Here is an 18191-nt window from a genome sequence, read left to right as displayed (position 1 = left end):
AAACATTTTGTTTAATAATTATTGAATGTTTATTCTGGGTACCCAGTATGTATTGTTTTTGAAAGATATGACTTTGGCATTCTTTCATTTTAAATCAAAGTTTTTAATTTTTGGAACAATAGTTAAGAAGATAAAGTGACGGAATTATCAACATAACAAGTATGAATTTTTTTGAATTGGTTTTACAGAATTGAAAATTTTTGCATGAATAAAGTGCACATAAGAATAAATACCAGGAGACTCAACTTGAACTTTAAAACGACAAAAGTTAAAAAGTTATATATGTCAAACAATTAATTTGTTTTTTGTTTTTAAGTTCAAGTTAAATCACTCAATATTTATTTTTGCAGCCACAGTTGTCAACTGCTCACAGTAGCATTATCTCCAGGAACTAAGCGCCACTAAATAATCATTTAATAATTGTTTTAAAATTAACATTTAACTGAATTCTGTCAAGTTGATGCGAAGTAAATTCGATTCTGTAATATTGATAATTTTATCATTTTAGCATTCTTTTAAGAATCTTTTTATCTTAGTTTTTCCAACAATACAAAGTTTTAAAAAAATTTTTTTAAATTTCTGTTTTTTTATATTGTTACAACTTTGGTTATTAATAAAGATTTACATGTATTTGCTTGTATTTCTTAATATCTGGCGTTTTTGTTTCGAACAAAATTTATTACAATATGCTTATTTTTATGAAAGTTATAAGTAATAAAAGTTGGGCTGGATATATGCAATACTTTCAGGCTACGTTTGCTTTGGCGCTCACAGCACTTATACACATCGTTTCTTCTTGTTTAATATATAATAATGATTAAATGATGAAACTTTGCGAGTACTAAACATATATTATTTTTGTGACAAAATGATTAGTGTGTCGTTCTAAGATTAATCCATTCAAAAGTATTAGCACGTTTAAAGTGTTTTTGTATTTCACGGAAAATAAAGTATAACCCAAGTCTTTAAAAATTTTTTAAAATTTTATGCAAGTTAAACTCATTGTAATAAACATTTTTTTTTCTTTGTACATTCTTTAGTTAAAAAAAACATTTTATATTAAATGAATTTGTACACAAGAAATTTCATATTATTGCGAGAATAAAGAAACATTTAAAGCTTAGAAAGTTTATTTTAAAGTAATTTTTTATTAATTTTTATTGATGTTTTATCAAACAACAACGTTTTAATGTAAAAAAATATTGAAATATATCAATTTTTTAATTTTACATAATTTAGGAACAAAACTCATTGTTGTTTTCGACGAGAAATGAAATGAAAAGACAGATTTGAAGCCCTATGTATTTTTGAAAACTTTTGTAGGACTTTTCTTTTAATTCAGATTTATTTTCTGTGAAATACGAGAAAATCTTAAGTGCTAAACCTTTTGAGCGATAGTACATATACAAGGTGCCCGTTCATAAATGTTCGAGCAGATATCTCGTAACTGACTAAAGTTATAAGAAAGTTTAATAACAGAAATTGACGTGGCTCTTGGTCGGCTACAAAATGTATGTAAAAAAATTTTTTTTACTCATGTTACACACTTTTCGAGTTATGAAGGTCAACGTAAGTTTTTTAAATGGGTACCAATAATTTTTTTTGCATATTTACGTAGTAGAGGTAATTTGTAATTAAAATTATATTTGGAAAAAATTGCTGCTATACGCATCGTTTACGAGATAATTGTCATGTTAAGTATTAAAGTAATAATTTGGATTGAGTATTTTTGAACAGGTTTGGAATGTTAAATAGATCAATAAAGTAAACAATGTTCTTTCATAAAACATTTATTAACACATTAATTAATAAATTGCTCGAAATCATCATGGTTATTTGATATTCTTCGTTCTGAATATTTTTGTTGATAGAGTAATCATGCTTCATTTTTATTATGCATAAATATCGCATCTCGAGCATATTATACTTTTCCGTAATTGTAAACATTATTTTCACGCGCTCGTAATTTTCAATATGATGCGCACTTATTGAAAATATATAGACGACTGACTAACGGACTCATACTACCTTGTAATTCATATTCCATGCTCAGTGTTTGCTGTTATTTATATAAAATTATCTAGATAATTATCTAGATAAAGAAATAGCTTTATCTTATCTTTATCTAGATGATCAGAATATAAATTATCTTTATCTTATCTTAGATTTAAAAAAGTGTTATCTTTATCAAATTATCTAAGATGACGTGTAGTGGTATTACAAAAATCGCATCTACAAAAACCACAAGTCGATCTCACGCTGTCGCAACAACTATTATAATCAAATATCGTTTTCGACTGAAGGCGAACCCGGATCAGATTCGATGCTAAAATATAATACATCATTGCCATCATCGGCAGCAGTAGAGCGCCTCTTCAGTTGCTGACAGTAGATATTTGTACCTGGTAGAAATCGATTATCGGACAAATTATTTAAAAAACTATTATTTTTAAGAAATAATGATTTATAATTTTCTCTTCATTTATTAATTATTTTAATCAATAAATGTTCAATGTTCAACTAATGTATAGAAGTTTTATAAAAATTTTTCTGTATTCTATGTCCTTCCTTAACAGTTAAATTATCTTAAAATTATCTAGATAAAACAATGTATAAATTTATATTACAAATATGTTATTGGAATATATATGTATAAATTATCTTTTATCTAGATAAATTAAATTTGAATCATCTTTATCTTATCTAAGATAACTTTAAATATAATTTATCTTATCTTTATCTAGATAATTTTAAGTTATCTAAGCGCAACACTGTCCATGCTATACAAATATTTTATTTACAAATCAAGTAGTCATGTAATTTGACAAGTTGAAGGTGGTCTTGTTCGACATAACAGATTTCAAAATATTATGTAGTTTAACGAATCTTATTTTTCAAACTTTAATATGGAATCAACTATTTTAATACTTAATATACCGATTATCTCAAAAATGATGCATAGTAGCAATTTTTTCACAAATATAATTTTGATTGCAAATTACCTCTACTATGTAAATATGCAAAAGAATTACAGGTATCTATTTAAAAAACCTATGTTAATCTTTATAACTTAAAAAAATCATGAGTAAAAAAATTTGTTACATGCACTTTGTAGCTGACTAAGAGCCATGAAAATTTTTGTTATTAAACTTTCTTGTAATTTCAATCAGTTACGAGATATCTGCTCAAACATTTATGGACGGACACCCTGTATGTCATATAATGTTCTCATAATAATAATTATTATCATCTATATACAAGAAAATAATGTGGCATATTATTTATAGTACGTAAGATTGGCTTATGATACTCGACCAGAGCCTATTGTACAACTATTATGTCGGGAATGGAATTTAGGATTGCCCAAATTGTTAATTACAGTCCATGGTGGTCGATCAAATTTCGAGTTACAACCGAGTCTGAAAAAAGTTTTACGCAAAGGCTTATTGAAGGCCGCTAAAACAACAGGTGCTTGGATATTTACAGGGGGAACAAATACAGGTATATTTTTATTTGTGAAAATAACAGACATGTTGTTTTAATAAGTTTTAATTTTTTCTTATGTGTTAATTTTTGTAGGTGTAACACGACAAGTCGGCGATGCATTATTGTTAGAACGCTCTCAACGACAGGGTCGCGTGGTAAGCATAGGTATTGCTCCTTGGGGAATTTTGGATAAAAGTCACGAATTAGTTGGCTGTGGTGGAGAAGTATCGTATGATTGTGTTTCCTCACCATGGTAAGCCTGCATATTTATAATGTAATTCCTGGTAAAATTTTTGTAAAATTTTGATGAATTTTATTTTGGAATGTTTTCATTAATGATTTCATTAAGATGTTATAAAATTTTGTAGTTTTAATAAAATTTTATTAATTAGTTATTATTATGGAGTATCTGCGATTTTTTATTTCAAGTTTATCAACAAATTATTAGAATTTTAATAAAATTAAATTTTTTTTTCATTAAAGAATATTAATAATTCTTTGTTGAAATTTTATTATATTGATTGAATTTGTCATTAAAATGTCTTTTGATTTCCATTAGACGCAGAAAATAATTTTTTTTTATCAAATATAATTACAGCAATTGGCAAAAAAATGAATTAATTTTGATCTTTGGAATGGCAAGTAAAAATATGTATAATTTTATGTAGTTTTTTAGCTGTTGAATTCGGTTTCGAATCAGATTTCGACATCCAAAAAATTTTAATTTATAAGTAATAATCAGTATTAAAATCATTACATAAAACTATTATTAAACTAGCCGTGTGTAATATAATAGCGTATATTATTTTTGCGAGATTATTGTTGGAGAATTATAAGTGATTTCTTATGTAATTTTGTGTACTGAACACGAATCTGGCTGCAAAAATTGCCTTTTACATCAAGTTTTGGAGAATGGGGTAAAATAGATAATTTTTATTAAATTTAAAAAGATTACAGAGAAACTATTTTATTTGTCACTTTAAAGGCCAAATTCGACTTATAATTGTCCTTTTGCTGCATATTCATTGAAATTTGATCAAATTTAAAGAAACGTTAAGTTACTCGAAATTTTATCAAAATTTTATTAAAATTTTTCCATTAGAAATGATATTATTAAAATGTTATTTATGTTTTTATAGTGTATTTGTATATGAATTTGCAGGACTAAATATACAGTATTAAACAACCGGCATGCTTACTTTTTATTAGTAGATAATGGTACTGGTGGTCGATATGGTGCGGAGATCGTCCTTCGCCGAAGATTAGAAAAATACATCTCGAATCTAAAATTACAACCATGTAAGTATTACAATGGTTCATATGGAGTGAAATTCTATAATTTAAGTAGCTCTGATTTATTAATACTTTCAGATACACATAGTAGCATACCGGTAGTTGCGTTAGTTATCGAAGGTGGAACGAATACGATCCGCGCAGTTTTGGAATACGTGACGGATGATCCACCTGTACCCGTTGTAGTTTGTGATGGTTCGGGACGCGCAGCTGATCTGATCGCTTTCATGCACAAGTAATGACAAACTCGTATAAATATTAATACGTATTTGAAAAAGATATACAGGATTGGGAAGTAACACGTTACTTGTAACGCCATTACTTTTTAGTAATGAACTGTTAACGATGTTAATTTTTTTCTTAATTATAACAGTAATATTTGTGTGACATAATTTCTAATGTATTTAATATTTACTTTTTGACTAGTATTTATAGTTTGTTATTATATTTAAGACTGTCTTAAGATACCATATCAATCATAAAACCACATTTTCATATATTGTTGATTGTTGTGAAAGTTTTCAGAAAGATTTCAACATTTTGCATTTTATGCACAATAATTTTGAAAAAATCTGCAAAATGTTACATAAAATATTACAACAGAAATGTTTCTAAAATCTACATACAGTAAATTTGCAAATATATCTAAGCAGAAAAAAAGTAATCATGATACCAAAAGGGATACAAGATGATTATTTAAAAATCACTTTTTTATCACAATTTATTTTGATATTATTTTGGTGTATTATAGTAATTTGTTTTATGTCTTATGATAATATCAGAGCAAGAAATTGATACTGTTACATGTGTTTTGTATAATTGAGTTATTGCATAACTATACTAATGAAATAGATAGTATATTTTATAATAGTGCATTAAGGGGAAAGATAAAGTAATAAATTTAATTTTTAAATACGGATTACTTTTAAGAATCAGAGAAAATCAGTAGCGATAGCTAATTAACATTTTTTATTTGATAATGTAGGTAACAAGTAATAGTAATGGTAACGAGTTACTTTTTAAAAAGTAACTTTCCCAACACTGTCAATGCATAATTATATACATTCATAAGGTACGTTTTTTATGTATAGATGGAGAGACGGACAGACTGGTGATGGAGAAGGACCGTTGGAAGGTGTTAAAGAACAAGTTTTAGAAACTATTAAATGCACTTTTCAAGTTTCCGCCGAGCAAGCAAGCCAGCTTTGTTCAGAACTTTTGCAGTGTACACGAAAAAAACATTTGGTATTTACATTTTCTATTAGAAGTAAGATTTGGTTTTGTGTTATTGTGTGAAGATTAGATTACAAGTTTTCTAAATAAAAATCATTCTTGTAGATTACTGTGTTCAGGATATCACAAGACAGGCCGCAAGAACTTGATCAAACAATATTGACGGCTCTATTTAAATCGAAACAATTATCCCCGCCTGAGCAGTTGTCTCTTTCTTTAATATGGAATCGCGTGGACATTGCCCGAAGTGAGATCTTTGTTTATGGTCAAAATTGGCCACCTGGCGCTTTAGAACAGGCTATGATGCAAGCGCTTCAGCACGACAGGATAGACTTTGTGAAACTTCTACTGGAAAATGGAGTATCCATGCGGAAATTTTTATCAATACCTCGTCTTGAGGAACTATATAATACGGTAGGTCAACTTTATTTTTGTAACAAGACGATTTTTCTTATTGGTAAACAATTTTAGTATAGAAAACAACCTATGCCGCTAAATAAACACGAATTTTATCTTATAGTTAAAATAAATTTGTGCATTATTGTATGACATTTATTTCTGTATATGTGTGTATATGTGCGTGCGTGCGTGCGTGCGTGCGTGCGTGCGTGCGTGCGTGCGTGCGTGCGTGCGTGCGTGCGTGCGTGCGTGCGTGCGTGCGTGCGTGCGTGCGTGCGTGCGTGCGTGCGTGCGTGCGTGCGTGCGTGCGTGCGTGCGTGCGTGCGTGCGTGCGTGCGTGCGTGCGTGCGTGCGTGCGTGCGTGCGTGCGTGCGTGCGTGCGTGCGTGCGTGCGTGCGTGCGTGCGTGCGTGCGTGCGTGCGTGCGTGCGTGCGTGCGTGCGTGCGTGCGTGCGTGCGTGCGTGCGTGCGTGCGTGCGTGCGTGCGTGCGTGCGTGCGTGCGTGCGTGCGTGCGTGCGTGCGTGCGTGCGTGCGTGCGTGCGTGCGTGCGTGCGTGCGTGCGTGCGTGCGTGCGTGCGTGTTTGGACACGTGAGTGGTCCTTTTAATTCTTTAAAACAGTGTCATGTATATGGGACACCTTTTAAAAATTAAAAATTTTATTTGTTTTATCTCCTTGCAACTTTATATCTAACAGTATTTAAAATTAATTATTATTAATAATTAATTATTAAATTTAAATCTGAAAATATCAAAATTCACGATGGTTAATCAGATAATTCAATATGACTCCGACAAATTTTTATTTTGTGTAAAATAAACTGCAGAAAATGTTCTTTAAATATAATATATTGGAACTTGTTTGTTTTTTTTTTCCATATCATAGGTAGAAGGGGAGGGAACTTACATGATTAAAAATTTTTTTCTTTTTTTTCCAACGTGAAAAAAAAAGAGAAAGATGAATCGGGCAAGAAGTTTAGTCTTAGAGTGTAGAAAAAAAATCTCTGGTACCGTGGATTCTTGGGGGTTGGGGGTTTAAATTCGTATTTACAAAACTTTAAAAAATATAAGATGACTGTACAAAATCATAAACAATCATATTTATTAATTTTTTGTTCATTTTTTATATTTTTCCGACAACTCTGCATTTGCAAGTTAATTTCTGCATATTTTTATTTAGTGACCTTAAAATACGTCTGTGTATCAAATTTCATGTGATGGGCCAATTTTTTTGCATTTTCAGTGCACCACGTCGGATTCACTTTGAATTAAACAAAAACTTTTAAATCTGAATCAATATTTGTAATCAGTCACCTTAAAAATGCTTATTAAATTTCCAAAAATTTGCAAGGAAAAATGTAATATATGCTTCAAAATGTTTTAGGAACTTTTTGGAGAAAAGTTGATAAAAATTTTTCGAATTACTTTTTGCCCTTTACCGCCATTAGATCAGAATTTTTTTTTACCCTTAAAAAATTGCCAAATATTTCTTAAAATTACACTATTCAGTCCGGTAAAAAAAATCCTGATCTGATGATGCAATTCTGAGGTCATATTCGATTTCAGAGCCTCAAAATACATAGGGATACATGGGTCTAATTTCTCGGACATGACACTTTTTTCTTTTTTGTGTAGCTGTGTTATTAACAATAGATGTATTTGATTTCTGTATGGTTTGTCAGTAGTCATGATTCTGCATCTCCCGGATTTTTCGATGAACTAATATTAACCCTTACTATACCATACTCAAAATGGTATCTTATCCCATCCTGGGGTATTTAAAATCTGTTCATTTTTTTATCTATATATTTAAAATGTTTTAAAAAATCTGTAAATTTACAAGTATATTTTCAGTTTTCTAGAAAAAATGTTGAAACTTTGTTTTAGAAAATAATAAAATTTTGTATATTATTTAATTTATTGAATTTGTGAGAAACTTGTACGAACAATAGTCAGTCGGACACGAAATATTCAAGACAGTAAGGAAAAAGTTGTCAAAGTCAAATGTCAAATGATTTTAATAAATATACTTGTAGGTATTGTTAATGAATTTTTTATTTTGACTAACAAGGAAAGCCATGGAAGTGTCCGCCTCAGATTTAAACGAGCTTTTAATATGTTGTAGTACAGATAAAAATAAGGGACATGCATTTTTTTATACGTGCCCCTTTGCACTTTTAGAGGGGTGAAACACCCCTTTGAAGAAAATCGGTTTTTTTCTTTTGAAGCATATATTGTCGAAACTATAAGAGATAGAGAAAAATGTTTTTAATGAAAGTTGAATGGCTCGAAGAGTACTTTATAACAACAGAAAAAAAATAAAAAAAAATTTTTTTTAATACTTTCCCACCTATTTTTTTTAATTTTTATTTTTTTTTATAGGCAAAATAAAGCTTATTTTATTTTGCCTACGAAATCAACGGTATGTGATAAAGTTACGATACGATATTCCCATTTTCCAAAAATAATTAAAAACCTTTTTATACGCATGGTACGCGCACTCGTTCACGCGTTTGTGCGCTACGAAAGTGACTCCCTCTGATTTTGACGTACCTTTAATATGTTGTACAGATAAAAATAAGAGACACGTATTTTTTTTATATGTGCTCTAATGCACTTTTAAGGGTAAAACACCACTTTGAAGAAAATTAGTTTTTTTTTCGAAGTGTGTATCGTCGAAATTATAAGAAATAAAAAAAAATGTTCTAATTGAAAGTTAAATGGCTTGAAGAGTACTTTATAACAGTAATAAATTTGTTTAAAAATTTTTTTTAATACTTTTGTTTACCACCTATCTATTTTTTTTAATTTTTATTTTTTTGTATAAGCAAAATAAAGCTTATTTTATTACAAATTTAATGGTATATGATAAAGTCTTGTTGCGACAATTACATAATACTTCAATACTTCAATTTGGTGTTATTTTATTTTGAAGTAACCAAGAGAAATATTTGCATTTAAAAACAAGTTATGAATAAATAATGTTGAGCTATCGTGGCGATATTGCGCATGAGATAAAAGAAGGTGCAGTCATTAGAGTGTCACTAAACGTTTATTGTGCATCAGCGCACAACAAAACTAATACATATAAAGAACGAAAGAATATAAAATAGGAGTGCATAGAGAAATGTAACAACGTAACCGAACGATGTCTTATTTCTGTGTTCCCGGCGCTTTCTGTCTGGTCAGCACGCAGCCTACCACTGCGAGTCTATTGTACTATCGACAGCGCTAGTATCGATATAATTGATTATCAACTGTTAGAAATTATCTCTAACAAATAATAATTTCTTTGTTTATAATCTGTTTTCTGTATATACTGGCTGTGTTCCGTTTTTACTGGCAGTACTGAAAATTTATAGTTCACGTCACATATACTATACATTTTCAGTACTGGCAGTTAATATCGGAACATAGCCACTGTGACATATTATTTAAAAAATTAAACTAATTTTAGCGGTTTAAAAAAGTCACTATTATCTTATTATTACTATTATTATTATTATAAAACTATTATTTCAACATTTATTGTATTGTATTGATTTGTCTTTGTGCTTTTTCGCGCAGTCAACGCCATATAAGACAAATCCGTTTTATTGTGAACGCACGGATGGATAGGCGGTACTATGCGTTATGGAGTGATTTTTAATTATTTTTGGAAAATGGAAAGGTTGGACCATAACTTGTCATATACCATTGAATTCGTAATAAAATAAGCTTTATTTTACTTATGAAAAGAAATAGAAATTTTGAAAAAAAAGGTAAGTGGTGGAAAAAAGTGTAAAAAAAATTAAAAAAAGAATTTTTTATCACTTTTACAAAGTACTCTTCAAGCCATTTAACTTTCAAATAGAACATTTTTCTCTATCTCTTATATAGTTTCGACTATACGCGCTTCAAAAGAAAAAAACCGATTTTCTTCAAAGGGGGGTTTTACAGCGCATTAGGGCACATATAAAAAAAATACGTGTCCCTTATTTTAATCTGTACTACAACGTATTAAACGCTTGTCAAAATCGAAGGGGGACACTTCCATAGTACACGGATGGGTGCTCGTACCATGCGTTATGGGGTGATTTTTAATTATTTTTGGAAAATGGAAAGGTTGCATCATAATTTTGTAATACACCATTGAATTTGTAATAAAATAAGCTTTATTTTACTTATAAAAAGAAATAAAAATTTTGAAAAAAAAATAAATAGGTGGTGGGGAAAAGTATAAAAAAAATTTTTTTTAAATTTTTTATTACTGTAAAGTACTCTTCGAGCTATTTAACTTCCAATTAGAACATTTTTCTCTATCTCTTATAGTTTCGACGATACACGCTTCGAAAGAAAAAAACCGATTTTCTTCAAACGGGTGTTTTATCCACTAAAAATGCAAAGGGGCACGTATAAAAAAATACGTGTTTCTTATTTTTATTTGTACTACAACATATTAAAAGCTCATTTAAATCTGAGGCGGATTTTTCTTGTAAGTAAATATTATAAATGGCACTTATTTAAAAAATAGTTTATTTTTTACTTTATTTTTGTTTTGTTTTCAAATCCTGAAACAATATAAAGAATTAAGTTATCAAGATAATTCTGATTCCGCCGATAGCCGTAAGCAGTGTTGCGTTTAGATAACTTAAAATTATCTAGATAAAGATAAGATAAATTACATTTAAAGTTATCTTAGATAAGATAAAGATGATTGAAATTTAATTTATCTAGATAAAAGATAAATTTATACATTGTTTTATCTAGATAATTTTAAGATAATTTAACTGTTAAGGAAGGACATAGAATACAGAAAAATTTTTATAAAACTTTTATTTATTGATTGAATATTGAACATTTATTGATTAAAAGAACTAATAAATGAAGAGAAAATTATAAATCATTATTACTTAAAAATAATAGTTTTTTAAATAATTTGTCCGATAATCGATTTCTACCAGGTACAAATATCTACTGTCCGCAACTGAAGAGGCGCTCTACTGCTGCCGATGATGGCAATGATGTATTATATTTTAGCGTCGAATCTGACCCGGGTTCGCCTTCAGTCGAAAACGATGTTTGATTATAATAGTTGTTGCGACAGCGTGAGATCGACTTGTGGTTTTTGTAGATGCGATTTTTGTAATCCTATTACACGTCATCTTAGATAATTTGATAAAGATAACACTTTTTTAAATCTAAGATAAGATAAAGATAATTTATATTCTGATCATCTAGATAAAGATAAGATAAAGCTATTTTTTTATTTAGATAATTATCTAGATAATTTTATATAGATAACAGCAAACACTGGCCGTAAGTGTTTTGATTAAAACGTCGTTTGAGTTTTTAATTTTAGTTCGAGGAGATCCGGAATCACGGTTGTCGATGAAAAATTTATTGTTAATGGATCTATGCAAATGGATTTATTGTTAATAAATTATTTATATTTTTTATTTAAAAAATTGAAAATTGATTTTTAAATAAGAATAAATAAAGGAAAAATATTTATTTTGCTAAAAAAATTTTTTTAATTAGTGTAACAATGTAGAAAACATTCTTAATATAAGAGATATTATGAAATAAATGATTTAGTGAAAAATTGGATCATTATAATTTATGAGCATATACATATTGGACGTCATAATATAAATTTCTTTTTTTTTTCTCGGATCAATCAGAAGGAGGGTCCGTCGAACACATTGGGCTATATCTTACGTGATGTACGGCCGAACATTCCACGGGGTTACATGTACACGTTGCACGACATCGGTCTCGTGATTAACAAGCTGATGGGAGGAGCGTATCGCGCACAATATACACGACGAAGGTTTCGCATGGTTTATACGAAGGTGATGAAGAGATCCGGCGGCGGCCATCAACAGCATATGCACCGGAACAGTTGTGCTCCGAATTGTAACACACGCTATTATGCTGGCTCCGGCGGGAAGTCCGACAGTTTGACCATGAGTTTGCTTGCCGAGACGTTACCAGCTAATCGTGACACTCCTCTCTTCGATTATCCTTTTAACGAACTGCTTATTTGGGCTGTGCTAACAAAGCGTCAACAAATGGCTTTATTAATGTGGCAACATGGAGAGGAGGCATTAGCCAAGGCTCTTGTCGCCCTAAAATTGTACAAGGCGATGGCACACGAAGCGGCCGAGGATGATCTGGAAACTGAAGTGTACGATGAATTGCGCGGCTATGGCAAGGAATTTGAAAACATCGGTATGGATAAATATGAAATATATCTTCTTACACAGAGAGAATTCTTAGAACTTAGAAAAATCGTGGTAGTTGTGGAATAACATAAAGTCGAAGAATTTGGTATATAAGGACGATGAGTAAAACGGGCTGTTTTAGCTGTAGTAGTAAATAAAAATAGTGCTTTTGTACTTTTTGAGCGCCAAATCTGATTCTTATTTTTAAAAAATCTTAATTTATCCGGAAAATATCATCACCTAAAAAAAAACCCATTAAAAATGTAAGAAAAATACGCCAAGTATATTTTGTTGTAATATGCTAAAACAGCAATGGATAAAATTAAATGTAATATAATAACATCAAAAAGATAACTTTGTAGTGGCTGATAGTGAAGGGTTGACTGGGATTGACACCTGAAACAATGTTGAACAACCTATGAACACTATTCACCGCTATTAGATCCATCACTCTACCACTCCCTCTCTCTTTTGATTTTGTATATTTGGACGGGTTTTTAATAAACGTCAATAACTTTGCAGGGGGTGATGGTAGGGGGTACTTTCTAATAGTGATATAATATTGGAGAATTCAATGAACACTATCCATCTACGTTAAGCATATTCTTTTTTCTTTCTCTGTTTTATTAGGCTTGTATATTTGAACGGAGGTGGTTTTTGACAATTTTTTTTTTGGTAGAATCTGAAAGGTAAACTCACAAAACGAATTTTGAGACTAGCCGTGAACCAATATCTATATCCCCATTGTAAAAAGAGTTGAAAATATCATTGATAATTTTGTAAGGGCTGGTGATAGGTTGGTACGTGAGACAATATTAGAGTATTTGAGAAATACTATTTATTCTCGTTGGATTCATCCCTATATAATTCCCCATTCGGGTTGTGTATATTTGAACGGTTGGTCGATCAGAGCTTTTCTTACTACACACCTACTACACTACAACACGGTTATGCAACACTAACGCTATCTAGCGGTAGATTCATAAAACCGACAAATCTAAAATTTTGCGAAGAAAAAGACGATAACGACGACGACGTATCTGAATAACATAAATCGGGCTGAAAAATACATACATAATTTATATATCTGCATGAAATGCACTTACGGGCGTCATTCTTATGTCATTGTATTTGGAAAAATCTATTTTTTTCTTCATAATATGCTTTTTTAATGACGTTACTTTATTTAAAAAAAATATTTATTTGTAAAAAATTGTTCTCCTTCCTGTAAATAATATATGATAGCGTCTTTTACGTGGCAAGAAAGACTATTTGGCGCGAGATGCTACCGCGATCAGCATGTTGAGGCATATGATGGTACTATTAAACATTTAGTACCATAAATTATTACTGAACTTTACAATTGTATTAATTCGTATTTTCTTACTAGTAAAACATGATAATGCTCTCATCTTTAATAGTTCATGTTCTGTTTGATAAAAGAAGGTAAAGGGATTATTAACATTTAAAAACAAAGGCATTAATGATGGAAACTATTTAAAATTTTAATTTTGGCATTTGAAAGCATTGTTATTCATTATGTTTTTTCTTAGAAAATTTGTGTATTTTACTATTGGAAATTGTAGGGTTTGCGCAAAAATATTTTTAAGCACTGTATGTAGTATACTTGTATACTTATTTTGTTGCTATTACAGGTACGGACTGATATCGCACACACGTGCGTTTGATTCGCGGTCATGCTACTTCCTCTCTTGTCTCATGCGCTTCTGTACGTAATATATACTACCAAAATTCACTTTGATTGAAAAGGCCTTCTTCACTTATTAATTTCATTTACATTGTTCATAATGTAATATTAATTCTTGCGATTACCAGTATTTAGAATTTTTTCGCATTTTGTTTGCCATGACGTATAGCGCTGACCGCACTCAGCGCCCCCGATTATTCCGATTCACCATCGCCTCTCCCAGAACTCACTATTGGCCGATTACCGAGCCGCTATCGTAATTGGCCGCTTGAGTTACTAACTCAGGCGAACCGTTACCCAAGTAACGCAAGCAGATTCAGATTGTAACCGACGGTCGTGCATGGCGAAGCTGCTGTCCGCCGTTGCTCGATGCCTTATATAGAGTGTCGCGATTATATTAATAAAGTATTTGCGATATAAGTCTTTCGCGTTTCACTACGCGCGTGAACGTGTAAACGCCTAACCCATCTCCTTAGACTCTGACACAGCCGTTTGTCTTCCCCTTCCAGGTCTACGCCGTTCGTTTTCCCTTTCCAGGTTTATACCGTTTGTTTCCTGGCTCGTGCTAAAGTCTATTTCTTTTATCTTTGACTGCTAATTTCAAATCTCACAAAATATCTTACAATATATATATATATATATATATATATATATATAAAGTACTTTATTCCTTGCGGAGTATACTACGGACCTCCGCTCCGCTTACAAAGTTTCAAAACATTTTATTCGTGGCATTCTTTTACAACACACAGGAGAGAGAGAGAAAGATCACTCATCCATCCATACCTCCACACTCATTCTCTGGACCTCCGTTTCCGCCGCATTTTCCTCTTTTCCTTCCACACTCTCATTTACACCCAACCACCCTCCTCCCTCCCTCATCTCCTCTAATCTCATCATCCAAATCTCTCCCTCCCCGTCCTCTCCCAAGACCTCATCCACCATCTCCTGCCATCCTTTTTCAACCCCCCAATACGTGCATTCCTCCCATACGTTCTCCCAAGTTTCTATTTCCCCTCCACATATCCTACACTTCCTTTCTTCATCCCCTTCCCAATATCTATTCCCCATCATCCCGTCTCCCAACCTAAACTTCGCCACTCTCTGCCATCTTTGTTCCTTCCATCTCTTCTTTAGGTACTCTGGCAACCCCTTACTTTTCACCCTACCATACCATATGTTATATCTAGAGCCCCTAATTTTCTCCCATCTTTCCTCCTCCTGCCACCTACTTTCTCTTGCCACCTACCTCTTCCCCCCTCAGCTCTCCCCCCTTTCTCATCTTTTCTATCTCAATTAGGTTTCAGCTCTTCTCCTCATAGAAATCTCTCCTTTCCTCTTCCCATTTACCCATCACTTTTCCTACCTTCGCTCTGTCTCTCATTTCCTCCCAACACAACCTCGCCAGCTCTCTTCCCCCTCCCTCTCCTAGTTTCTTTTCGTAACTCCAAGCCCTCAACCCTGCTCTCCCCCTCAACTTTTGTCTCTGCATTTCCTCCCTCACCATGTACCCCGGCGTGTACCTCCCAAAATCCATTTCAAGAACCTGTCCTGTATCCTCTCTATCTTCTCTCTTTCTTTCCAGCCCCATATCTCCACTCCATATCCCATTACCGTCCAAACCAATCTATCAAATAGCCATATCCTTCTCGACCAATCCTTTTCAAATTTCCTCTTTCCTATCCACTACACTTCTCTTATCACCACCGCTCCCTTGTTAACTTTCTTCTCTATATGTTCTTTCTGACCCCCATTTGTCATTATTACATACCCCAGAAAATATCTTACAATATATTGATCAATTTTTATTTAATATTATTTATTTTATATTAATTTTACGCTTTTATTAATGTATCATTCTCATAATAACTTTTTATATATTTATATCATAGCTTTATTATAGCTTTATATGCTGATTTTTCTATCAAATTAAAATTTCTTGATAATCAGAATTAGATTCACTAGTTTAAAAACTGAAAAAGAAAAAAAAACATTATTTTGCTTGTCATTCAAAGACCAGAATTGATCCATTTTAACCTCGTTTTTTTAACAAAAATTTGGTAAATTTTTAGTAAATTTTACAAAATTTTAGAATTAGAATTTATCAATAAAATCGTCATGAGGCAACATGTGAGGTAATATGAATGTCGAAGAATTTTATTATAATTTTAATAAAATTTAATGTAGTTTTATTAAATTTTTAGTAAATTTTACTAAATAGAATTAGAATTTAATACTAGAATTTAGTATTCTCAAAATTGTGGTAGTGAAACAAAGAATTTTATTATAATTTTTATAAAATGTAATAAATTGATTAAAATTATAATAAAATTCCTCGACATCCATATTGCTCCACAATTACTAAGATTTTCAAAGATTACATTCTAAAAGAAAATTCTCTCTGTGGGTATAAAATCACTGTTGTATAATTAAATATAAATTGTACATTTTTTATATAGCGGTTGAATTGTTGGATTATTGCTATCGACAAGATGATGATCAAACGCAGCAACTGTTAACTTCGGAACTTCAAAATTGGTCAGGGCAGACGTGTCTTTCACTTGCGGTTACAGCAAATCATCGACCACTACTGGCGCATCCATGTAGCCAAATTATCTTGGCTGATTTATGGATGGGTGGTCTTCGTACACGTAAAAATACTAATTTGAAGGTAATTAATTAACTTATCTTTCTTTAATCAGTGCACAATTAATCAAACAAATTTTTATTTATTATTTTTTATTTATTGATTGAATTATTTGTATTATTCGGTGTTAATTTTGTTTTTTATTAATTATTTTAGAAAATAACGTTGACTCAAACTTCCATTAAAATAAGTTTTAATTTTTATACTGTTGATTTTAAAGTTATTCATTTTCCTTGTTTTAATTTATTATTAACTGTGCAGTACTTTCTACGAAAAATGTCGATGTAGATAAAATGAATAAACGAGTTGTTTAATTATTAAATATGTTTGAAGAATATATTTATACAAGTACAGAGAGTGCTGATAACTGTAGTGATAACTATGCATTAATGAAGTTTTACTATTAAAATATTCAAATGTCTTGTTTCCGTCATTTTTTTCACCTTATGAATTACGTTTAAAACCAAATCGTATCATTATGTTGATTAAAAATCCTAGTATCAATGAAGGCCTTTGCAACGGCATTACATTAATGATTATAGAACTTGCTAATTATTTATTAATTGCTAAATTTTAACAGGTGATGAAGTAAGAGATATTGTTTGTTTGAATCGTATAACACTGTACTGCAAAAGTGTACATTATTTTACTTTTAAAAGAAGACAATTTCCCATAAAATTAGTTTTTACTATGACAATTAATAAATTACAAGGACCGATATTTGACAGAGTAGGAATAGATCTTTGCAAAAATGTTTTTAATTATGGGCAACTTTATGTTATTTTTTCACGCGTTCATACTTGGGAAGCAATAAAAATTTATCTTGGTAGTTAGCAAGATAATAAATAAGTTAAAAATTATGTATGAAATATATGGTATATAATTTCTCTTTTAGCTTAATTCTCAGTACCCCCACAGTGAATATTAAGTTTCCCGTTACTATCTCAAAGACAGTTTTTATCGCATTTTGGTTTTAATTATTATACTACTTATTCTGATTATAATTTTTTACTTACACGTTGTTAACTTACCATTGATTATTTTAATGTTTGTTGCGAAATTTGCGGGAGTTGACAAATTCTGGTTCACAGCTAAAGGGTTATTGTTTGCAAGTTACTTCCCAGCAAACGGAAATGGATTCAAAATATTTAAAATGGACAAATATGGATTAAAAAAATCCAGAATTTGAACTTGACTATGACCACACGAATCCATTTCTAG

The 18191-nt window shown here is 30.9% G+C and overlaps 1 protein-coding gene across 8 annotated transcripts in view; it reads left to right on the top strand.

Annotated features, from left to right (window-relative positions):
* Positions 1–18191, top strand: part of LOC105203340 (transient receptor potential cation channel trpm) — a 144150-nt gene that overhangs the window by 86036 nt on the left and 39923 nt on the right. For all 8 annotated transcript variants that reach the window (XM_039452288.1, XM_039452289.1, XM_039452291.1 and 5 more), the window contains 8 exons: positions 3288–3501; positions 3580–3739; positions 4649–4785; positions 4858–5014; positions 5871–6024; positions 6118–6426; positions 12073–12622; positions 16783–16994. In XM_039452288.1, the coding sequence (XP_039308222.1) occupies positions 3288–3501; positions 3580–3739; positions 4649–4785; positions 4858–5014; positions 5871–6024; positions 6118–6426; positions 12073–12622; positions 16783–16994 (1893 nt within the window). The remainder of the gene's footprint in view (positions 1–3287; positions 3502–3579; positions 3740–4648; positions 4786–4857; positions 5015–5870; positions 6025–6117; positions 6427–12072; positions 12623–16782; positions 16995–18191) is intronic.

This window comes from Solenopsis invicta, chromosome 8 (assembly GCF_016802725.1).
Source record: "Solenopsis invicta isolate M01_SB chromosome 8, UNIL_Sinv_3.0, whole genome shotgun sequence".
NCBI lineage: Eukaryota > Metazoa > Arthropoda > Insecta > Hymenoptera > Formicidae > Solenopsis > Solenopsis invicta.
Note: the sequence above shows the minus strand (reverse complement) of the source record. Positions and strands in the feature narration are given on the sequence as shown.